Source organism: Monodelphis domestica, chromosome 3 (assembly GCF_027887165.1).
Source record: "Monodelphis domestica isolate mMonDom1 chromosome 3, mMonDom1.pri, whole genome shotgun sequence".
NCBI classification, from domain to species: Eukaryota; Metazoa; Chordata; class Mammalia; order Didelphimorphia; family Didelphidae; genus Monodelphis; species Monodelphis domestica.
The window spans coordinates 377649874-377667468 of NC_077229.1; the positions used below are offsets into that span (position 1 = coordinate 377649874).

General features: G+C 33.7%; 1 protein-coding gene across 1 annotated transcript in view; it reads left to right on the top strand.

Annotated features, from left to right (window-relative positions):
• Positions 1-17595, top strand: part of DNAH5 (dynein axonemal heavy chain 5) — a 439069-nt gene that overhangs the window by 241106 nt on the left and 180368 nt on the right. Inside the window, exons 29-31 of the mRNA XM_001372730.4 lie at positions 1661-1860; positions 4120-4273; positions 13128-13291. Of these exons, the coding sequence (XP_001372767.4) occupies positions 1661-1860; positions 4120-4273; positions 13128-13291 (518 nt within the window). The remainder of the gene's footprint in view (positions 1-1660; positions 1861-4119; positions 4274-13127; positions 13292-17595) is intronic.

Here is a 17595-nt window from a genome sequence, read left to right on the forward strand (position 1 = left end):
CTGGGATATATTTCTTTCTTACTTTTGACTCTTAGGACCTCAGATTCCTTTAAGCGCTGAGCTCAAATTATTCTAGCCTACAGGAGTTTGATATAGTTTTAATAATGAAAATCATACAAATTAGTCCTACACTATATTAATTGTGCCTTGTTTTGGATTTAGAAGACTAACATGCTTCCTGACACATTTATATGCATAAAAACTATTGACAGAATAGATAAGTGGTTACTTTAAAAAATAATTTAGGGATTCCATGTGGAAACACCATGCATAACCATCACAACCATTCTGTACACCTATAAATATATAGATATTATATATAGATATTATATTCACAATACCTTGAGAGGTAATACTTGCCATTTGGGAAAGGAAGGGAATCAGGAAAGACCTCAGGCAGGAAATATTGCTTGAGCTAAGTTATAAAGGAAGCAAGTCATTTTAAGAAATTGAAGTGAAGGATCATATTCCAGACAGACTCCAAAAAGTCATTGAGAGAGATGGTGAAATTTTATGTGTGAGTAATAGGAAGTAGTTGAGTTTGATTGGATTGTTGCCTGGGAGAAGGAGAATAATGTATAATCGCTCTCAAAAGGTTGGATCCACTTTATGAAGAACTTTAATTAACAAATAGGAGTTTTATCCTACAGGCAATAATGAATCATTGCAACATTTTGTTTGGGGGATGGAAGGATGATGTGACATTCAGACTTGTGTTTTGTGAGTATCATTTTGCTAGTTATGTGAAGGAGGATGGATTAGAGAAGGGATAGAGTTGTGGCAGGGAAACCAATTAGTCTATTGTAATATTCCAGGAAAAAAAAACTGATAAGGGTCTGAAGTACAATTATTTATAAGAGTTACTATTACTAGAAAATTCATTACCACCTAGTCTCATGATATCTCTTTTTCAGTCGTCATCTCCATTTCATGTCTTCTAAATTCCAACCACCATCTTTAACTCCCCCAGTCCTCTGGGAACTTTTGGCTTTGTTCTGGAACTATCCTGGGCTATAATTGGCAAGTGTTCACCTTATCTTACTTTGATCCAAGGCTCTATCTTCTATTCCATACATCTTCATGTCTTGTTACTGTTTCTATACCCAGCTTTCCTCTTATGCATAGTCTTCCTCTATTAAGATATAAGCTCCTTGAGGGGAAGGATTGTTTCAGTTTCTTGTATTTGTATCCACAGTGTTTAGCACAGTGCTTGGCATGCACATTTCTCTCTCCCTTCCTTTCCCTCCCCCATTCCCCTCTCCTGTCCTCTCCTGTCCTCTCCTGTCCTCTCCTCTCCTGTCCTCTCCTCTCCTCTCCTGTCCTCTCCTCTCCTGTCCTGTCCTGTCCTGTCCTGTCCTCCTGTCCTGTCCTGTCCTGTCCTGTCCTGTCCTGTCCTGTCCTGTCCTGTCCTCTCCTCTCCTCTCCTCTCCTCTTCTCTCTCTCTCTCTCTCTCTGCCTCTGGGCCTCAGGTGACAGACAAGTGGACCATGACCAGGACTTATCTCACCATCTTTCCAGCTTGGTAGAACGTGCCATGATATGGATTCCACTGTTTTAGCTTTTGAAAAACAGTCACCTCTTTGCCATGTCTTTGTGAATCAAAAATTTGTGATATATTAAAATGTTTTGTTTTTAAAATGAGCATTTTTTATTTTGACAGGACATTTGTATCAGTGCAGTGAAGGAGAAGGACATTGAACAAAGACTGAAACAAGTAATTACTGAATGGGACAACAAAACCTTTACATTTGCCAGTTTTAAAACCCGTGGTGAACTACTCTTAAGAGGAGATAGCACAGCAGAAATTATAGCTAACATGGAAGACAGCTTGATGATGCTGGGCTCCTTAATGAGTAACAGGTAACAAAGTCATCTTTTCATGAGAGGTAAAAAATGCAAAACCAAAAGATTCAAGGAAAATGAAAATTTTCATAAGACCCTCCCAGGTGTCTTAATATTAATATTTCAAATATTAATTTTAATGCTAACCTCAATATGCAAGTGTGCTCTCAATGACACTTCAATTTGTGCCATTTTAATATCATTATCCTGCAAGGATTGGATTCTCTGAAACAGTATTCCAAAAAGAACATAGCACAAAATTAGTACTTCCACTAATTTCATCAAAGGTTTAGAGTTGAAAGGAAACTCAGAGGGCATTACTTTACTTTTACAGTTGAGGAAACTTGGGCTTAGGGAGATGAAGAGATTTAGCTAAGATCATCCAAACCAAGAGTCAGAGGCAGGATTTGAACCACCTTACTCCCAAGTCAGTAATCTTTTCACCCTATCTCACTATCTCCCTGGATGAAACTAGGTCTTCATAAGGTCATGTCATGATAGGTAAAATAATTTAATTCTATCTTAAATTCAAAATGTTTTTATATATTTTATTTTTAGGGCTGCTGTTAAAAATTATATTTTCATCTTATAAAGCTATTTTTACAGTGAGTTAAAGATATCTGAAAGTCCATGTACTTCTTAATCATTATTAAATATGACTATATTTAATCTATGGATTCTCTTCCACAAAATGATTAACTGTGAAATTCAATCTGCCAAGAATGTAACTGACTTGTGAAATAGATTCCCAGGTGAAGAAAACACTAGTCTTGAACAGTTTGGGGAGAGAATATTGGCATGGGGTTTTAAAGTGAGGATGATTCAGTATTTCTGCTGGAGAAACACAGGTAGTGCTATAACACCACAAAATAATTTCCCTCTAGATAGGCTAAGTTATTCAGCATATAGTCTCTGAAGGTTTAGTGATAAAGAGTAGTTGAGGAGCTAAAAGAAAGGATCAACTAATTAGCATCTCAAAAGGCAGTCATAATAGGAAGATATAAATAGAGAAAATAGTTTATAAATACTTTTCAAAACACACTGGGTGGCTCTTTCCAGTCTCAATTTAGGTATGATTCTCCATTACTTTTTATTTCTATGTATTCCCCCACCCCCTGCCCCCAATGATTTGTTGTCCTTTCCCTTTCTTTTCCTTTCATTCCTCTTACCTACAGTATCATTAATTGTATCTAACAAACCCTAAATTGTGTCTTAATATTTTTCCATCAGGGACTCCTTTGGCATTCAAGTGAAGTATATGGATCCCTTCTCAGAATAATATTTTTGAAAGATATGCTAAATTTCAGTTAAAGGTTCATGAAAATAAAAAGATAATTTTTCCTAGCCAAGTTCAAGGATCCCCTGAAATATAACTATAAACTTTCTGAAGGTGCATGGTTAAAAACTCCTGACTTACACAATTTATTATATTTATCAAAGAAATATTTAGCTTTTCTATTTTTAATTTTGAAATCAGACAAATACTTTTGTTCCTCATTCCACCCCCCTAAAACAACTAATGAAATTATAGACAAATTATTTCTATAGCCATCAACTTGCGATTATCTATGAATCTATGTTTGGTGCTTGGAAAAAAAAAAAAGATTGCACTGCCCTTGCTATAGATCATTTCTAAGTAAGTTGGTATTTTTTTTTCCTTTCTCAAGTATATCATTTCCTATTCATCCATTTTGGACTCCCTGTACTTTGCAACCAGCCCTAAGCAGACCAAATTCAATATTCTCAGGGGAAATAACTTGCCTGAGATGTGCTGCCCTGCATAGTTTTCAACACTTAGTTCTTCCAAATAAAAAGGAAATAAAGATTTTTTCCCCCTCTTCAGTAGCAGTCATATTGGGAAATCTGACTTCATAAGTCGTTAAAGAGTAAAAATCCACTTGAAAGTATCAAGAGACCCACTTCAAGCAATTTCACTTCGAGAAGGATTTGGAATAAAAAAAGATAGACTGATACCCTTACTTAACCAGCTCCCATCTTTGGGACCAAATTCTTAGATCCTCTGGGCATCATTTTTCTCATCTATGAAAATGATAAGGATACTCCCTAAAATACTTTATGACCATAACATGCTATAGTTTACAGGTTAAAGGTTTCCCAGTCTGATAAAGGGGCAAATCACTACTAAGAAAAAAAAAAGGTACTAGTGGACTGTATGCTGCTGCTGAACTCCATGGCAAATTAGATGCATGAGCAAGTAGGATTTTTTTTAACCCTTTGATTAAAAAAATGCAGATTTTGGAATATTTCTTCTTTTAGGTATAACACTCCATTCAAGGCACAGATTCAAAAATGGGTACAGTACCTTTCCAACACAACTGATATCATTGAAAACTGGATGACTGTGCAGAACCTGTGGATCTATTTAGAAGCTGTCTTTGTGGGAGGAGACATCGCCAAACAACTGCCTAAGGTTGTTAATGTTTATGTGTTTTTTCAGAAATAGGGAATACTGAAAGATACCTTGTAAAGAAAAGTAGTTAAGACTGTTATCCACCAGTCCCCCCTCTACCTGTTTATGGGGTAGAGGAATGAGAGGGAGAAGTGGAAAATGCTGGTAGATGGGTAGAACCTGGGAATGAAGGAAAATAAAAAAGTAGAGGAAAGTTCCATGACTGGTATTAATCTTCAGAAAATTTTACTTTATGTTTTCTTTTAAGTGTAGAAATATTTTTGGTAATTGTTTGATATTTTAAAATTCATATTTTCAGATCTCCCCTTCCTGGTGGGTGGTAAATAGTCTGATATAGATTATACCTGAACTTCCATGTAGTACACATTTCCATACTACTGAGGTCATGATAGAAGATACCTATCACACATACAATAGAAATCTCATGAAGGAAATATAGTGGAAGATGGCATCCTTTGATCTGCATTCAGACCTCAACTATTCCTTTATTGCCAATAGATAGTATTTTCATCATGAGTCCCTTGTGACTATCTTGGACACTTGTTTTGCTGATAATGGTTTAGTCCTTTATTGTTGATTATTGCATAATATTTCTCTTACTGTATACATTGTTCTTCTGGTTTTTCTCACTTCACTTTGCTTTAGTTATATGTGCCTTTCCAGATTTTTCTGAACTCCCCTTTTCATCATTCTTATGGCCAATAGTATTCTATTAAAATCATAGACCACAAATGGTTCATCCATTCCCCAAGTGATGGACAACCCCTTAGTTTCCAAATCTTTGTTACAAAAAGAGCTGCTAAAAATATTTTGTTACAGGTGGGTTCTTTTCCTTTATCTTGTATCTCTTTTGAATATAGACCCAGTAGTAGTATTGCTGGGTCAAAGGTCATAGTTTTGTGGCCCTTTGAGTGTGGTTTTATATTGCTCTCCAAAATGGTTGTGTCAATTCATAGTTTCACCCATTTTTCCCACATCCCCTCCAACATTTATAATTTTCCTTTTTGGTCATGATAGCCAATCTAGTAGGTATGAGGTGGTATCTCAAAGTTGTTTTAATTTGCATTTCACCAATCAATAATGATTTAGAGCATTTTTTCATATGACTATGAATAGTTTTAGTTTCATTCTCTGGTAACTTCCTGTTCATATCCTTTAATGACTTTTTATTTGGGGAATATTTTATTTTCTTGTAAATTTGACTTAGTTCGCCACATATTTGAGAGATGAGGCTTTTTTTGGAGAACTTTCTCTAATTTTTTTTTCCAGATTTGTTGTTTCCCTTCTAATCTTTGTTACATTGGTTTTATTTGTATACAACCTTTTAAATTTAATTTAATCAAAATTATCTATTTCATTTTTGATGTTTTCTATATCTTCTATATCATAAATTCTTCCCTTATCCATAGGTGTGACAGGTAAACTTTTCTTTATGGGGCCACCCCTTATTTCTAAATTAAATATCTATTTTGACTTTATCCTGGTGTATTTTGTGAGATGTTGCTCTATTCTTAATCTCTGACATACTGGTTTCCAGTTTTCCCAGAAATTTTTGTAAAATAATAAGTTATTTCCCAAAATGCTTGGGTTTTTGTGTTTATTGAGCACTAAGTTTCTGTGGACTTTAACTTCCATGTGTTGATTACTTAATCCACTCCATTGATCCTCAACGTTAACCAGTTCCAGATTTTTTTGATGATTACCTCTTTATGGTTTTAATTTAATAATCTGGTACAATCAGACCTTCTTCCTTCATATTTTTCTCATTAATTCCCATGATATTATTGGTCTTTTGTTTTTTCTGATGAATTTTGTTGTTATGTCTTCTAATCCTATGAAGTACTTTTTTATTATTCCATCAAAAAATGGAAAAAATTAGTTTAGGTAGGATCGTCACTATATTGGCTACCATTATTCATGAGCAATTAATGTTTTTCTTATTGTTTAGGGAAGGGTTTTACTCTATACTTGTTATTGATACTGAATATTACATGTATTCCATTTATTTTTAAACTTTATTTCATTGATTAATTAAGAAAAATTTTCCATGGTTACATGATTCATGTTCTAATGTTTTTAAAAGGAATGAATGTTGTATTTTGTCAAATGCTTTCTTTGCATCTATTGAAATAATCATATGATTCCTATTGATTTTGTTATTGATATAATTAATTATGGTGATGGTTTTCCTAATCTTGAAACATCCCTGCATTCCTGGTATAAAATAAACCTGATTGTGGTGTGTGATTTTTGTGATATAATGTTGTACTTTCCTTACTAGTATTTTATTTAAAATCTTTCTATTGAAATTCATTAGAGATATTGATTGATAGTTTTCTTTTCCTGTTTAGCTCTTCCTGGTTTAGGTGTCAATGCCATATTTGTGTCATAAAAAAGAGGTTTGGAAGCATTCCTTCCCATATTTTTCTAAATAATTATGTGGTATTGGAGTTATTTTTCTTGAATGTTTGGTAGGCCCATCCCATCTGACACTGGGGGATTTTACTTAGGGAGTTCTTTGATGGTTTGTCAGTTTCTTTTTCTATGATGCAGTTGTTGAAGTATTCTATTTCCTCTTTTGTTAAATATAGGTAGTTTATATTTTTGTAAGTATTCATCTATTTCATTTAGATTATCAGATTTATTGCAGTACAGTTGGGCAAAATAACTACCAATAATTACTTTAATTTCTTTTTCATTGGTAGTGATTTCATCTCTTTTATTTTTGATACTGATAATTGTTTGCTTTACTTTTTTGATCACGTTAACCAATGGCTTATTAATTTAATTATTTTTTGATAAAACCAACTGTTTTATTTATTAGTTTAATGGTTTCCTTCATTTCAACATTATTAATATCTCTCTTGATTTTTAGTATATCCAATATTGTGTTTAATTGGGGATTTTAAATTTCTTCTTTTTTCTGTTTTTTTAAATTACGTGCTCAATTTTTGATCTGTTCTTTATTTTTTTTAACTCTTACCTTACCTCTTGGAATCAATACTGTGTATTGGTTCTAAGGTAGAAAAATGGTATTGGATAAGCAATGGGGGTTAAGTGATTTTCCCAGGGTCACAGAGATAGGAAGTGTATGAGGTCAGATTTGAACCCACCTTTCATCTCTGGGCCTGACTTTCAATCCACTGAGCTACCCAGCTTCCCCCTCTTTCTCTATTTTTAATGGAAAATTTATAAAGATAAAATTCCCCCTAGGTACTTTGGGTGCATCTCATAAATTTTGATATATTGTCTACTCATTTTCTTTAAAGGAATTATTAATTGCTTTTGCATTTTATTCTTTGACCCAATCATTTTGGATAAAATTATTTAGTTTCTAATTAATTATTAGTCATTCTGCTGCTTTTTTGTTGATTATAATTTTTATTGCATTAAAGTCTGAAAAATATGCATTTAATATGTGTGCTCTCCTATATTTGGCTATAAGGTTTTTCTGCCTTGTTTTGTGGTCAGTTTTTGTAAAGATGATAATACTGCTGAGAAAATGAGTATTCCCTTCTATTCCCATTAAGTTATATAAAATTCTTCTAAAGTTCTATTTACCTCCTTAACTTCTTTATTTGTCTATTTCTGAGAGGGGGAAGTTTAGGTCCTCTACTAGTAATATTTCACTATCTATTTCCTCCTGTAAGTCACATTAACTTTTCTTTTAAGAATCTTGATGCTATACCATTTGGTGCATATATGTTTAATAGTTATATTGTTTCATTGTGTGTGGTGTCCTATATGATGATGTAATTTCCTTCATTATCTTTTTGATTAAATCAATTTTTACTTGTGCTTTTTCTAAGATCATGATTTCTACCCCTGCTTTCTTTTTTACAAAATTGAGACATGGGAGATATGCTCTAGCCTCTTATTTTACTCTGTGTGTGTCTCCCTGTTTTAAACAGGTTTCTTATAGATAGCATATAATTGGGTTCTGGTTTTAATCTACTCTGCTATCCTTTCCTGTTTTATGTATGAGTTCATCCCATTCACATTCATAGTCATGGCTACTAATTTTGTGTATCCTTTCAGTTTATCCTGCTCCCCTTCCCTTGCCTCATTTGGTTATCTTCCCTTTTAGCTTTTCCTAGTCACAGATGCTTTGTTTTTCAATGACTGGCTCTCCCAATTCACCTTCTTTTTTGTCCATCTCCCAACATCCCTACCTTTCTACTTCCATATACTTTTAGATAGGTTTCTATAGCTGACTGAGTGTATATATTATTCCCACTTTCAGCTAGTTCTGATGAGAATGAGGTTCAGTCATAGCGACTACCCCCTTCTCTTTCACTTTGTTACTAATGCACTTCCTAATGAAAAATGGATTACATCCTTCTATCTCTCCTTTTCTCTTCTTCCCATATGTTCCTCTTTCCTTCCCCCTCCCCACCTTTTAAAATATTAGTTCATCTTATTTAGCTTCCTTCCTTTTTTCTATATATACTCCTTTTCATTACTCTTATAGTGATAAAGTTCTTAAGTATCTTAGGTACTTTAGATATCTTGCATACTTTAAATACCATACTTTTTTCACTTTACCTTTTTTTACTTCTCTTAAATGTTGAATTACTCATCAGATTTTCTTTTCATCTCTGGCTTTTCAGTCAGTAAAATCTAAAATTCCTCTGTTTCATTAAGTGTCAATTTTTCCCCCTTGAAAATTATGCTCAGTTTTCCAGTTATGTAATTCTAGGTTGTTGTTCCAGATCCTTTGTCTTTCAGAATATTATGTTTCATGCCTTCTGACCTTTAATGTAGAAGCTTCTAGTTCATATATAATCCTGACTATGACACCTCAGTATTTGAATTATTTCCTTCAGGCAGCCTGTAGTACTTTTTCCTTGTCCTGGTAGTTCTGGAATTTGGTTACAATAGTCCTCAGGTATTTTATTTTGGGTATTATTTCAGGAAGAAAGAGGTGGATTCTTTTAATCTCTATTTTCCCCTCTTTTTTGAGGATACCAATTCACTTTCCCCTGATGAATTCTTGTAGTATGATGTCCAGGCATTAAAAATTTTTATCATGACTTTCAGATATTCTGATGACTTTTAAATTATTTTTCCTGAATTTATTTTCCAGTTTGATCTCTTTTTCCAGTGAGGTATTTTAGATTTTCTTCTATTTCATTTTTCATTAAAAAATTATCTTGTTTTTTGATACCTTATGGTTTCATTAGCTCCTTGTTGTCCAATTCTAATTTTTAGGGAGTTATTTTCTTCCCTGAGTTTTAAAATATTTTCTTTTCTATTTGGGCAATTCTACTCTTTAAAGAGTTGTTTTCTTCATTATTTTTCTCTTTTTGTCTCCATTTATATTTGATCCATTCTATTCTTTAGGGAGTTTGTTTTTTCAAGGATTTTTGAGCTTTATTTCCATTTTGAACTATTCTAGTTTTTATGGAGTTAATTTCTACAGTGAATTCCTCTCCTAAATGGGGAGTTTTTGTCAATTATTTTATTATTTGTGTTTTTAACTTCTTTTCAAGCTCTTCTAGGAGTTCTTTTGGGGTCCAACATCATTTCACCCTTTCCTTTGAGACTTCACATGTTGTCCTCTTCTGAGTTCGTACTTTGGTTTTCCCAGTCATTAAAGTAAGTTTCTATAATCAGATTTTTTTTTCTTTTGGTCATTTTATTAGTTGTTGTTTTCATTACCTTAGCTATTTTTTTATGTATTTCTTTTCCTGGAGCAGGGGGTTACACTGCTCCAAGCTTGCAGAGTACTCTTTTCTGGTACTTGGGGTAGGACTGACTGTCCTTATTCCTCACAGTGTGTCTGCCAAGGAAGCAACCCTGCTGGCTTTCTCTGTGGAGGTTTGTAGTTGTTTTGTCCAGCTTTATTCAGCAGTCCCTACTAATAGTTCCCTTGGTGTTTTGTAGGCTTGTTTGGTCCCTTCTCTCCTGATCCCCTACTCTGGGCTCTCCCAGCTCATGCACTCTGTTTCCATTTGGGACTGATTAGGTTATTATAGATCCAAATCCCTGTCATTGCTCACATGTATTCCCAAGGCTCTGTTGCCACATGGGTGTAAGTAGGGTCCTGAAGCTCCAGTTCCCCCTCTCTGCTCCCTTATAACCCCAAGGCTCTGCTGTCACATGGAAGTGATTAGGGTCCTGAAGTTCTGATTCTTTTTCTATGCTCCCTTATGTCCTTCGGGCTCCATGGCCATGTGAGAATTCATAGGTTTTCAGATTTCTCTGCTTCTATACCTGTGTAAAGTGGTTCAGGGTGGGCTTATTCCTGTTCTGTTGCTTCAGTTTCTCTAGTGCAGCAATGGCATGTTGGGCAGCTCCAAGTCATGCAGGTTCTTGCAGATGCTATGCTATTTGGGCTGTTCTCTCATCTTATACTAGTGAGATGTATTCTTCCAGCTTTCTTTTCTTTTCAGGTGACTTCTTTTCTCTCTCTCCCCCACCCCCTTCTCCCTGTGTGTGTAGGGATTGGGTGACTGAGGCATTCTTTATTCCACTATCTTAGCTCCCAGTATGCAATGGAAAACTTCAGAAAATTTTAAGCCAAAATGCAGAAGAATATAGAATTTTGGAGAGGTTATCTTGATGAAATTATGGTAATTTATTCTTATACAAGTAACATTTTGAAATAATGAAGGGTATAAGACACCTAATTACATCTCTAGTATAAAATTGTGGGTTGAAAATGTACAAAAAAGATACTACCTCTCCCACATGAAACATATTGAGAGCATTTTTCCTACTCAAATTGCTGTAATCAGGTTAAACATACATGGAGTGTATTTAGAGATATTTAATTGTATTTTTAAAAGGTTTTTATTGTATCTCAGTGCTTAGCACATTCTTTTTGAATTGCATATGAAATCAAAGTATTTTTATAGTACATTTAAAACTTAACTTATTTGTAATTTTAACTTACTCTGATATTTAATTTCCTCTCTTTATGTAAGAGATTGATTTTTATCAGACATGTTCCTGCTTGATATAAGGTAACATAAATGTCAAATAAATTTAGGACAGAGCTTTGGTGGTGATCATGCAAGGACAATAGCATGAACTAGAATGATTTATTGATTCTTGAAGCCAAGCATATTCATATTCTTTGACCATTTGTCTATTGGAGAGTTCTTTTAATTTGAGTCATTTTTTATGTCTTATATATGAGAACTTCATCATAAAAACTTTTTTGGAAAGTTTGTTCCCAGTTCCTCCTTTTTGATGGTTTTAATACCTAATTTCTGCATATTTCTGTTCAAAATTTTCAAGCAGTTTTTAATTGAATAGTGAATCTGAACCCCAGTAATTGGGGTCTTTAGGTTTATCAAACACTGTTGCTGTATTTTTTTCTTCTGTATTTTGTGTACCTAATATGGTCCACTATAAACTTTTCCATTTTTTAACCTATTAAGAATCATTTTGATGGTTACTGTGTTATTATAATTGGTTTAATATCTCTCATTTTTGGACTTATTTATTTCCCATTTTTTGAATATTTCTGTTGAGATTCTTAACCCTTATTTTCTCTGAATGAATTTCATTATTGTATTTTTTCTTTTTCTACAAAGTAATTCTTTGATAGATTGATTTGGCAATTAATAAGTAAATAATTTAAGTTGAATTGTCATTTTTATTATAGACATGATTTTAAAATAAGAAAATAATGTTTTTATAATTAATTATATCTGTATTTCTGTAAAGAGAGTTTTGTTATTGTGTTCACAAAATCTTGGGTATATTTTTTATGTAGGTGCCAAATATTATATATATATATAATTATTTTGCATTATCTCTCTTTTTATTGGTGAAATATAGACATGCTTATGATCTATTTTATGTATTAAAACTTTAATGAATGTATTAATGCTATTAATTTTAATATGATTTTTTCAGGTTTGTTAGACAGTCCAACATAACATCTGTGAAAAGTAACAGTATTATTTACTTTTGCCTGAGCTTATTTCCTCAATTTTTCTTTTTTAATATGATAGCTAGCATTTCTAATACTATTATATAGTAATGGGAATAATGATTATGAAGGCTTTACTCCTTAACTTTTTGGATAGTATCTATTCTTTATTATGTATAATGTTTGCTCTTGGTTTTAGATGGATAAGTTTTGCTATATTAAGGAAAATTATATTTGTTTCTATGGTTACTAGTTTTTTTTAAAGCAGAAATGGATGATGCATTTTTTCCAAAACCTTTTTAGCATCTGTTGATATCAACATCTGTTTCTTAAAAATGTTTTATTAATATTGTTTTTAAAATATATAGTTGTCCTTATATTGAAACAATCTTGCATTATTTCTATAAATCCAACATGGCTGTGGTTTTTAATTTTTTAAATCTTTTGAATCTTTTTGCTAATATTATTTTAAAATTGTTTATTAGTAATATTATTCTATAGATATTTTTTCTGTTACTTGCATAGTAGTGTTCGCTCTTGAATTCAGGTTTTTTGGCTTTCTGTCTAGTGTTCTAATTCTTATCTGACACTACCAAGAGAACATGAGAATAAGATAAATGGAGAAGATGATACAGAATGGTAAAGAAAGATAGGTGGAAATTACTTCAGAATAATAAAAGAATAGCTACTACCCATACTACCAGGAAAGGAGTGACATGCTTCTTATCAAATATACTGAGCATCTGAAGTTTATAGATTGATATCCAGGAAAGAAGCTGAGAAATGAGGGGGAGAGTTTAACCCTTTCCACTCTCCTGTTTTACAAACAAGGAGATACATGATGTTTGGTGTACTATCCGAACAAACAAAATGCTTAGAAACATTAACTCTGACAGGATGCACTAGATGTTATAGAATTCATTTTTCACAGCTTTGTGAATTCACTTTCTTTTGTCTTTATGCCACTAGGAAGCCAAGTGTTTTTCCAATATAGATAAATCTTGGGTGAAGATCATGACACGGGCACGTGATATGCCAAATGTAGTACAATGTTGTGTTGGAGATGAAACCATGGGGCAGCTATTGCCACATTTATTAGATCAACTGGAAATCTGTCAGAAATCACTTACTGGGTAAGAATTATAGCACAGTAAACTTGATGATGCTCAGGTCATCTGAGAACTGAAAAGTCCTAAGGCTTTAGAGAATAGATAATTTCACTGTATTATTAATCATTGGTTCAGTGGTAAATCTGACTTGAATTTTTTTAGTTATAGAATTAACCCAGAATGCTAATATTTAGGTAATTCTAACAGCATAAAGGAACATATATAAGGTGTTTAGATGTTTACTCTTGCAGTGAGGAAGACCTGGAGTCAGGTTCTGCCTCTGACATCTACTGGTTTTGTGATTATAGACAAGACATTTAGCTTTCTAGCGCCATCAGGGAGACTCTAAGTTACAGTCAGATTGATTTGCATCAGTGTAGGGAGTTTCCATGTAAGGAATTCCTCACATTGAGAAAATTCCTGGTCAAGGTAAAAAAAAAACAAAAAACCCCCAAAACAACCTAAAACAGAACAACAACAACAACAAAAGCCCAACAATACCCAATGAATGCCAAATTATGTAGTGCAGAGTCTGGTGCTTAATAGGTGCTAAATGGATGAAATTACTGATGTAGTTGATCAGTTAAGGAAAGCTGCCTTTCATCAAGCCTTTCAGAGATTTAAGTTTGTGATCAGATGGCTTCCCTGAAGGATAAATGAAACAAACTGTTTGAAACCCTAATCTTACTTCAGATGACTGTAAATTCTGATCCTCTCAATATTTCTTTCATAGAATCATAAAGATGTAGGTCTTAGAGGCACAAGGGACCTTAAACAGTCATTTGAATTCAGCTCACGTGTGTTTCAGATACTTCTCTGAAAGGCATTCCCAGAAGGAACAAAATATTTTGTGATATACAGCTGACCATAGTGTATCTGAATAAGACTAAATGTTATCTGGCTATGCTTTAAGGATTACATGTAAATTAGTGCTTAATGTAAGTATAAATATTCTAGTTTAATTGGAAGAGAAGTGAAATTGCTCCTGGACTTTTACCATGTTTAATCAAAATAAAATTATGCAGAAAATTAAATAAATTTGTTTGGAAATATGGTATAACAGTTATGTTCAGAGACTTAGAGGTAGAGTGGAAAGAATTGAACATAGAGCTGGGAAGACTTGGGTTCAATCATGCTCTCTGTGTGACCCTGGCCCAACCTCCACTTATAAGTCACTTGGGGTATTCTTTAAGACCAGGATTACAGAAAAGTGGAGATCTGCACAGAGGATGTTTCTATCCTGGAGTTTATCAACACCGATAAAGTCATGGGTCTGAGCCTTAAAAATGTACTAAAACAGTTAAAATATAAATGTCTTTAAATATTGATTTTCTTTTCATTAACCTTTTAATTGCTTCAAAATAATTGACAACTGAGAAATTTTATGTTTGGTGATTTATTTATGATTATATTCATGGATATAAACAGGACCTTAGATAATTCCCTATTCATGTACATACATTTTTGAGTTGTGTTTTTATATGCTCATATATATTGATATGCCTGATGTGAGAATTTACCTCAAAGAAGATAATTATGCCTCCACAAAGAGGATGGTGACTGAAAGGTCTGGGAAGCTGTCCAATTCTCCCATCTTGTCATACACTGAGATCCTGCATCCCACACCGCGCTGTCAACGTACAGCAGCAAGGCTCCTCATAGAGAGTAAGAATTCAGTAAATATTTGGTGATAGACTGTAGAATCTTAGACTTTTAGGACTAGAAGGAGATACAAAAGTAACCTTGCTGAACTTCCAAAGGAAAGGTGAATTTCTCTTTTATTCATTACACGTGATTAACAATCTTCTGTTTAAAGAATTCCAATGTCAGGGAATTCACTGCCTCCTAAGGTTGTCTGGTGATGTTTAGCTCTGATTTTTAGACTGTTTTCTTTATTATTGAGCCATTTCATTTTTTACCTTTCCAGATCCTCAGAGTTGAAGATAACTCAGATGATGTCCAGCTTGAAACTAGATATCCTGTCTCTCCCTCTCCTCTGTCTCTGTCTCTGTCTCTGTCTCTGTCTCTGTCTCTGTCTCTATCTCTGTCTCTCTCCCTCTCCCTCTCCCTCTCTCTTCTCTCTATTTCTCTGGTTTTTGAGAACTTATTTTTGGATTTTCTCCTACTTGTCTGACCCCTCTTTCTTGGTCACCTTTACTGGATCTACACCAGGTCATGCCCAATAATCATGGTGTCCCCCTAGTTTCTATCCTAGGCCCTTTTTAATTCTCCCTCTCTAATATGTTGCTCATTGATCTTATCAGCTCTCATGAGTTCAATTGTCATCTCTCTGGGTTAATTCTCAGATTTATATATTGGGCCCTTATTTCTTTTCTAAGTTCCATCCTCATGTCTGCCTTTTAGACATCTCAAAGTGGATCATCCACGGACTACTTAAACTCAGCATTCTGAAATGGAGTTTTTTTTTTCCAAATACTCACAGAAAGTTCACCAAATTCTCACACTGTAGGACACAGATACATATGAAATAAATTTAGAAAATTAGAGATTTAAGACACTATTCATAAAGCATAATCAGTTGAACTTTTATGATGTCCTTGTAAGTTGTTTCTTTGACTTAATTCTCCCTTTTGCTTCCACTTTAATTCATCCTTAAATATCTGCAAAAGAGATTTTCCTAAAACATAGGAATGAACATACAACCCTCCTTTTCAGTAAACTCAAGCGGCATCTGATTGCTTCTAGGATCAAATAGAAAATGTTCAGTTTGGTATTTAAAGCTATTTGCAACTTAGCCCCTTCCAACCTTTTCAATCTTCTTCATAAAAGATAATATTTGTAAAACATTGAGCAGAGTGCCTGGCAAATAGCAGTCACCTGATAAATACTTGTTCCTTCTGCTGCACTCCTTATATTTTATTCCGTTCTATATCTTCTATGATCCAGCTACTTGAATATTTTCTGCTTTTTACACACAACTTTCCACTTCATAACTTTATGAAGCCTTTGTATCTGCTGTCTCTCATGTCTGAAATGTTCTCCTTCTTCACCTCAGCCTCTTAGAGACTTTTTCCAAGATTCAGCTCAAATCTCACCTTTTGGAGGAGGAATTTCTTGGCCCTTCCAATTGTATTGCATTACTTTTAGGATTGCCTTCTATTTACAATGTGTATGTTTTGTATATACATAGTAATTTGCATGTTGTCTCCCCAATTAAAAATGTGAGATTCTCAATAGGGGGATTTATATATATATATATTTTTTTGACTTTTTGGTATTCATAGCATTTAGTGCAGTTGCTGGTATATAATGAGTGCCAAAAATATTTGTTGACTACTCTTACAAAATTCTTTTTTTTCTGAATGGTTTTTCTTTCTCTAGATGCTCTCATATTTTTCTTACTTGTCACTGCTAAACTTTTTTTAATACAGATTCATGGACAGCCACTGCCTCCACTTAAAAATTATTATTTTTTATTAACCACCCCAACTTTACTAAGTATTGGCTCTTAGATAGAAGATCAGTTAGAGATCTAAGCAAATGTGGTAAAGTGACTTTCCCAGGGTCAAATAGCTAGGAAGTACCCGAGGCCACATTTAAACTCAGGACCTCCCATCTCTAGGCTTGGCTCTGTATCCACTGAGCTATCTAATTACCTCTTAAAGGAAGGATTTAAACTGAGTCTTAAGAAAAATAACCCCTCCCTTCTTAGTGTCAATTCTAAGCCAGAAGAACAGCAAGGACTAGGTAATCAAGATTAAGTGACTTGCCCAGGGTCATACAGCGAGGATGAGTTTGAGACCAGATTTGAACCAAAATCCTCTGTACTCCAGGCTTGAAACTCTATACCTAGCTGTCGAAGCTTCTTATTCCTCAACTCCTTGCAATCACTGCAATCTGGCACCTATGTCTGGAGGTGCAGTGAATAGAATACCAGTCAGGAATAAGTGAGTTCAAATACTGTCCAGACACTCACTGTGTGACCCTGGGCAAGTCACTTAGCTTCTCTTTGCCTCACTTTTATTTTTTTTGTAAAATGAGGATAATAATAGCAACAACCTTGTAGAGATACTGTGAGGACTGAATAAGATAACATTTGTAAAATACTTCACACAGTGTCCAGCACATAGTAGTACTTTATAAATGCTTATTTTCTTCCTTTCCCCAATTCTACTCTATTAAAAGAAATTACTTCAAAATAACAAAGAACTTCTTATCGAGGAGTTCAATGTAGCATTTTTTACCCTTAATACCTCTTTGAAATTTGATATAATAGATACGTTATACTCATTTCTTTCACATCTTTCTAATTTCCATGACAATGTACTCTATACTTTTCTTATTTTCTTTAATTATTCTTTTTTAGT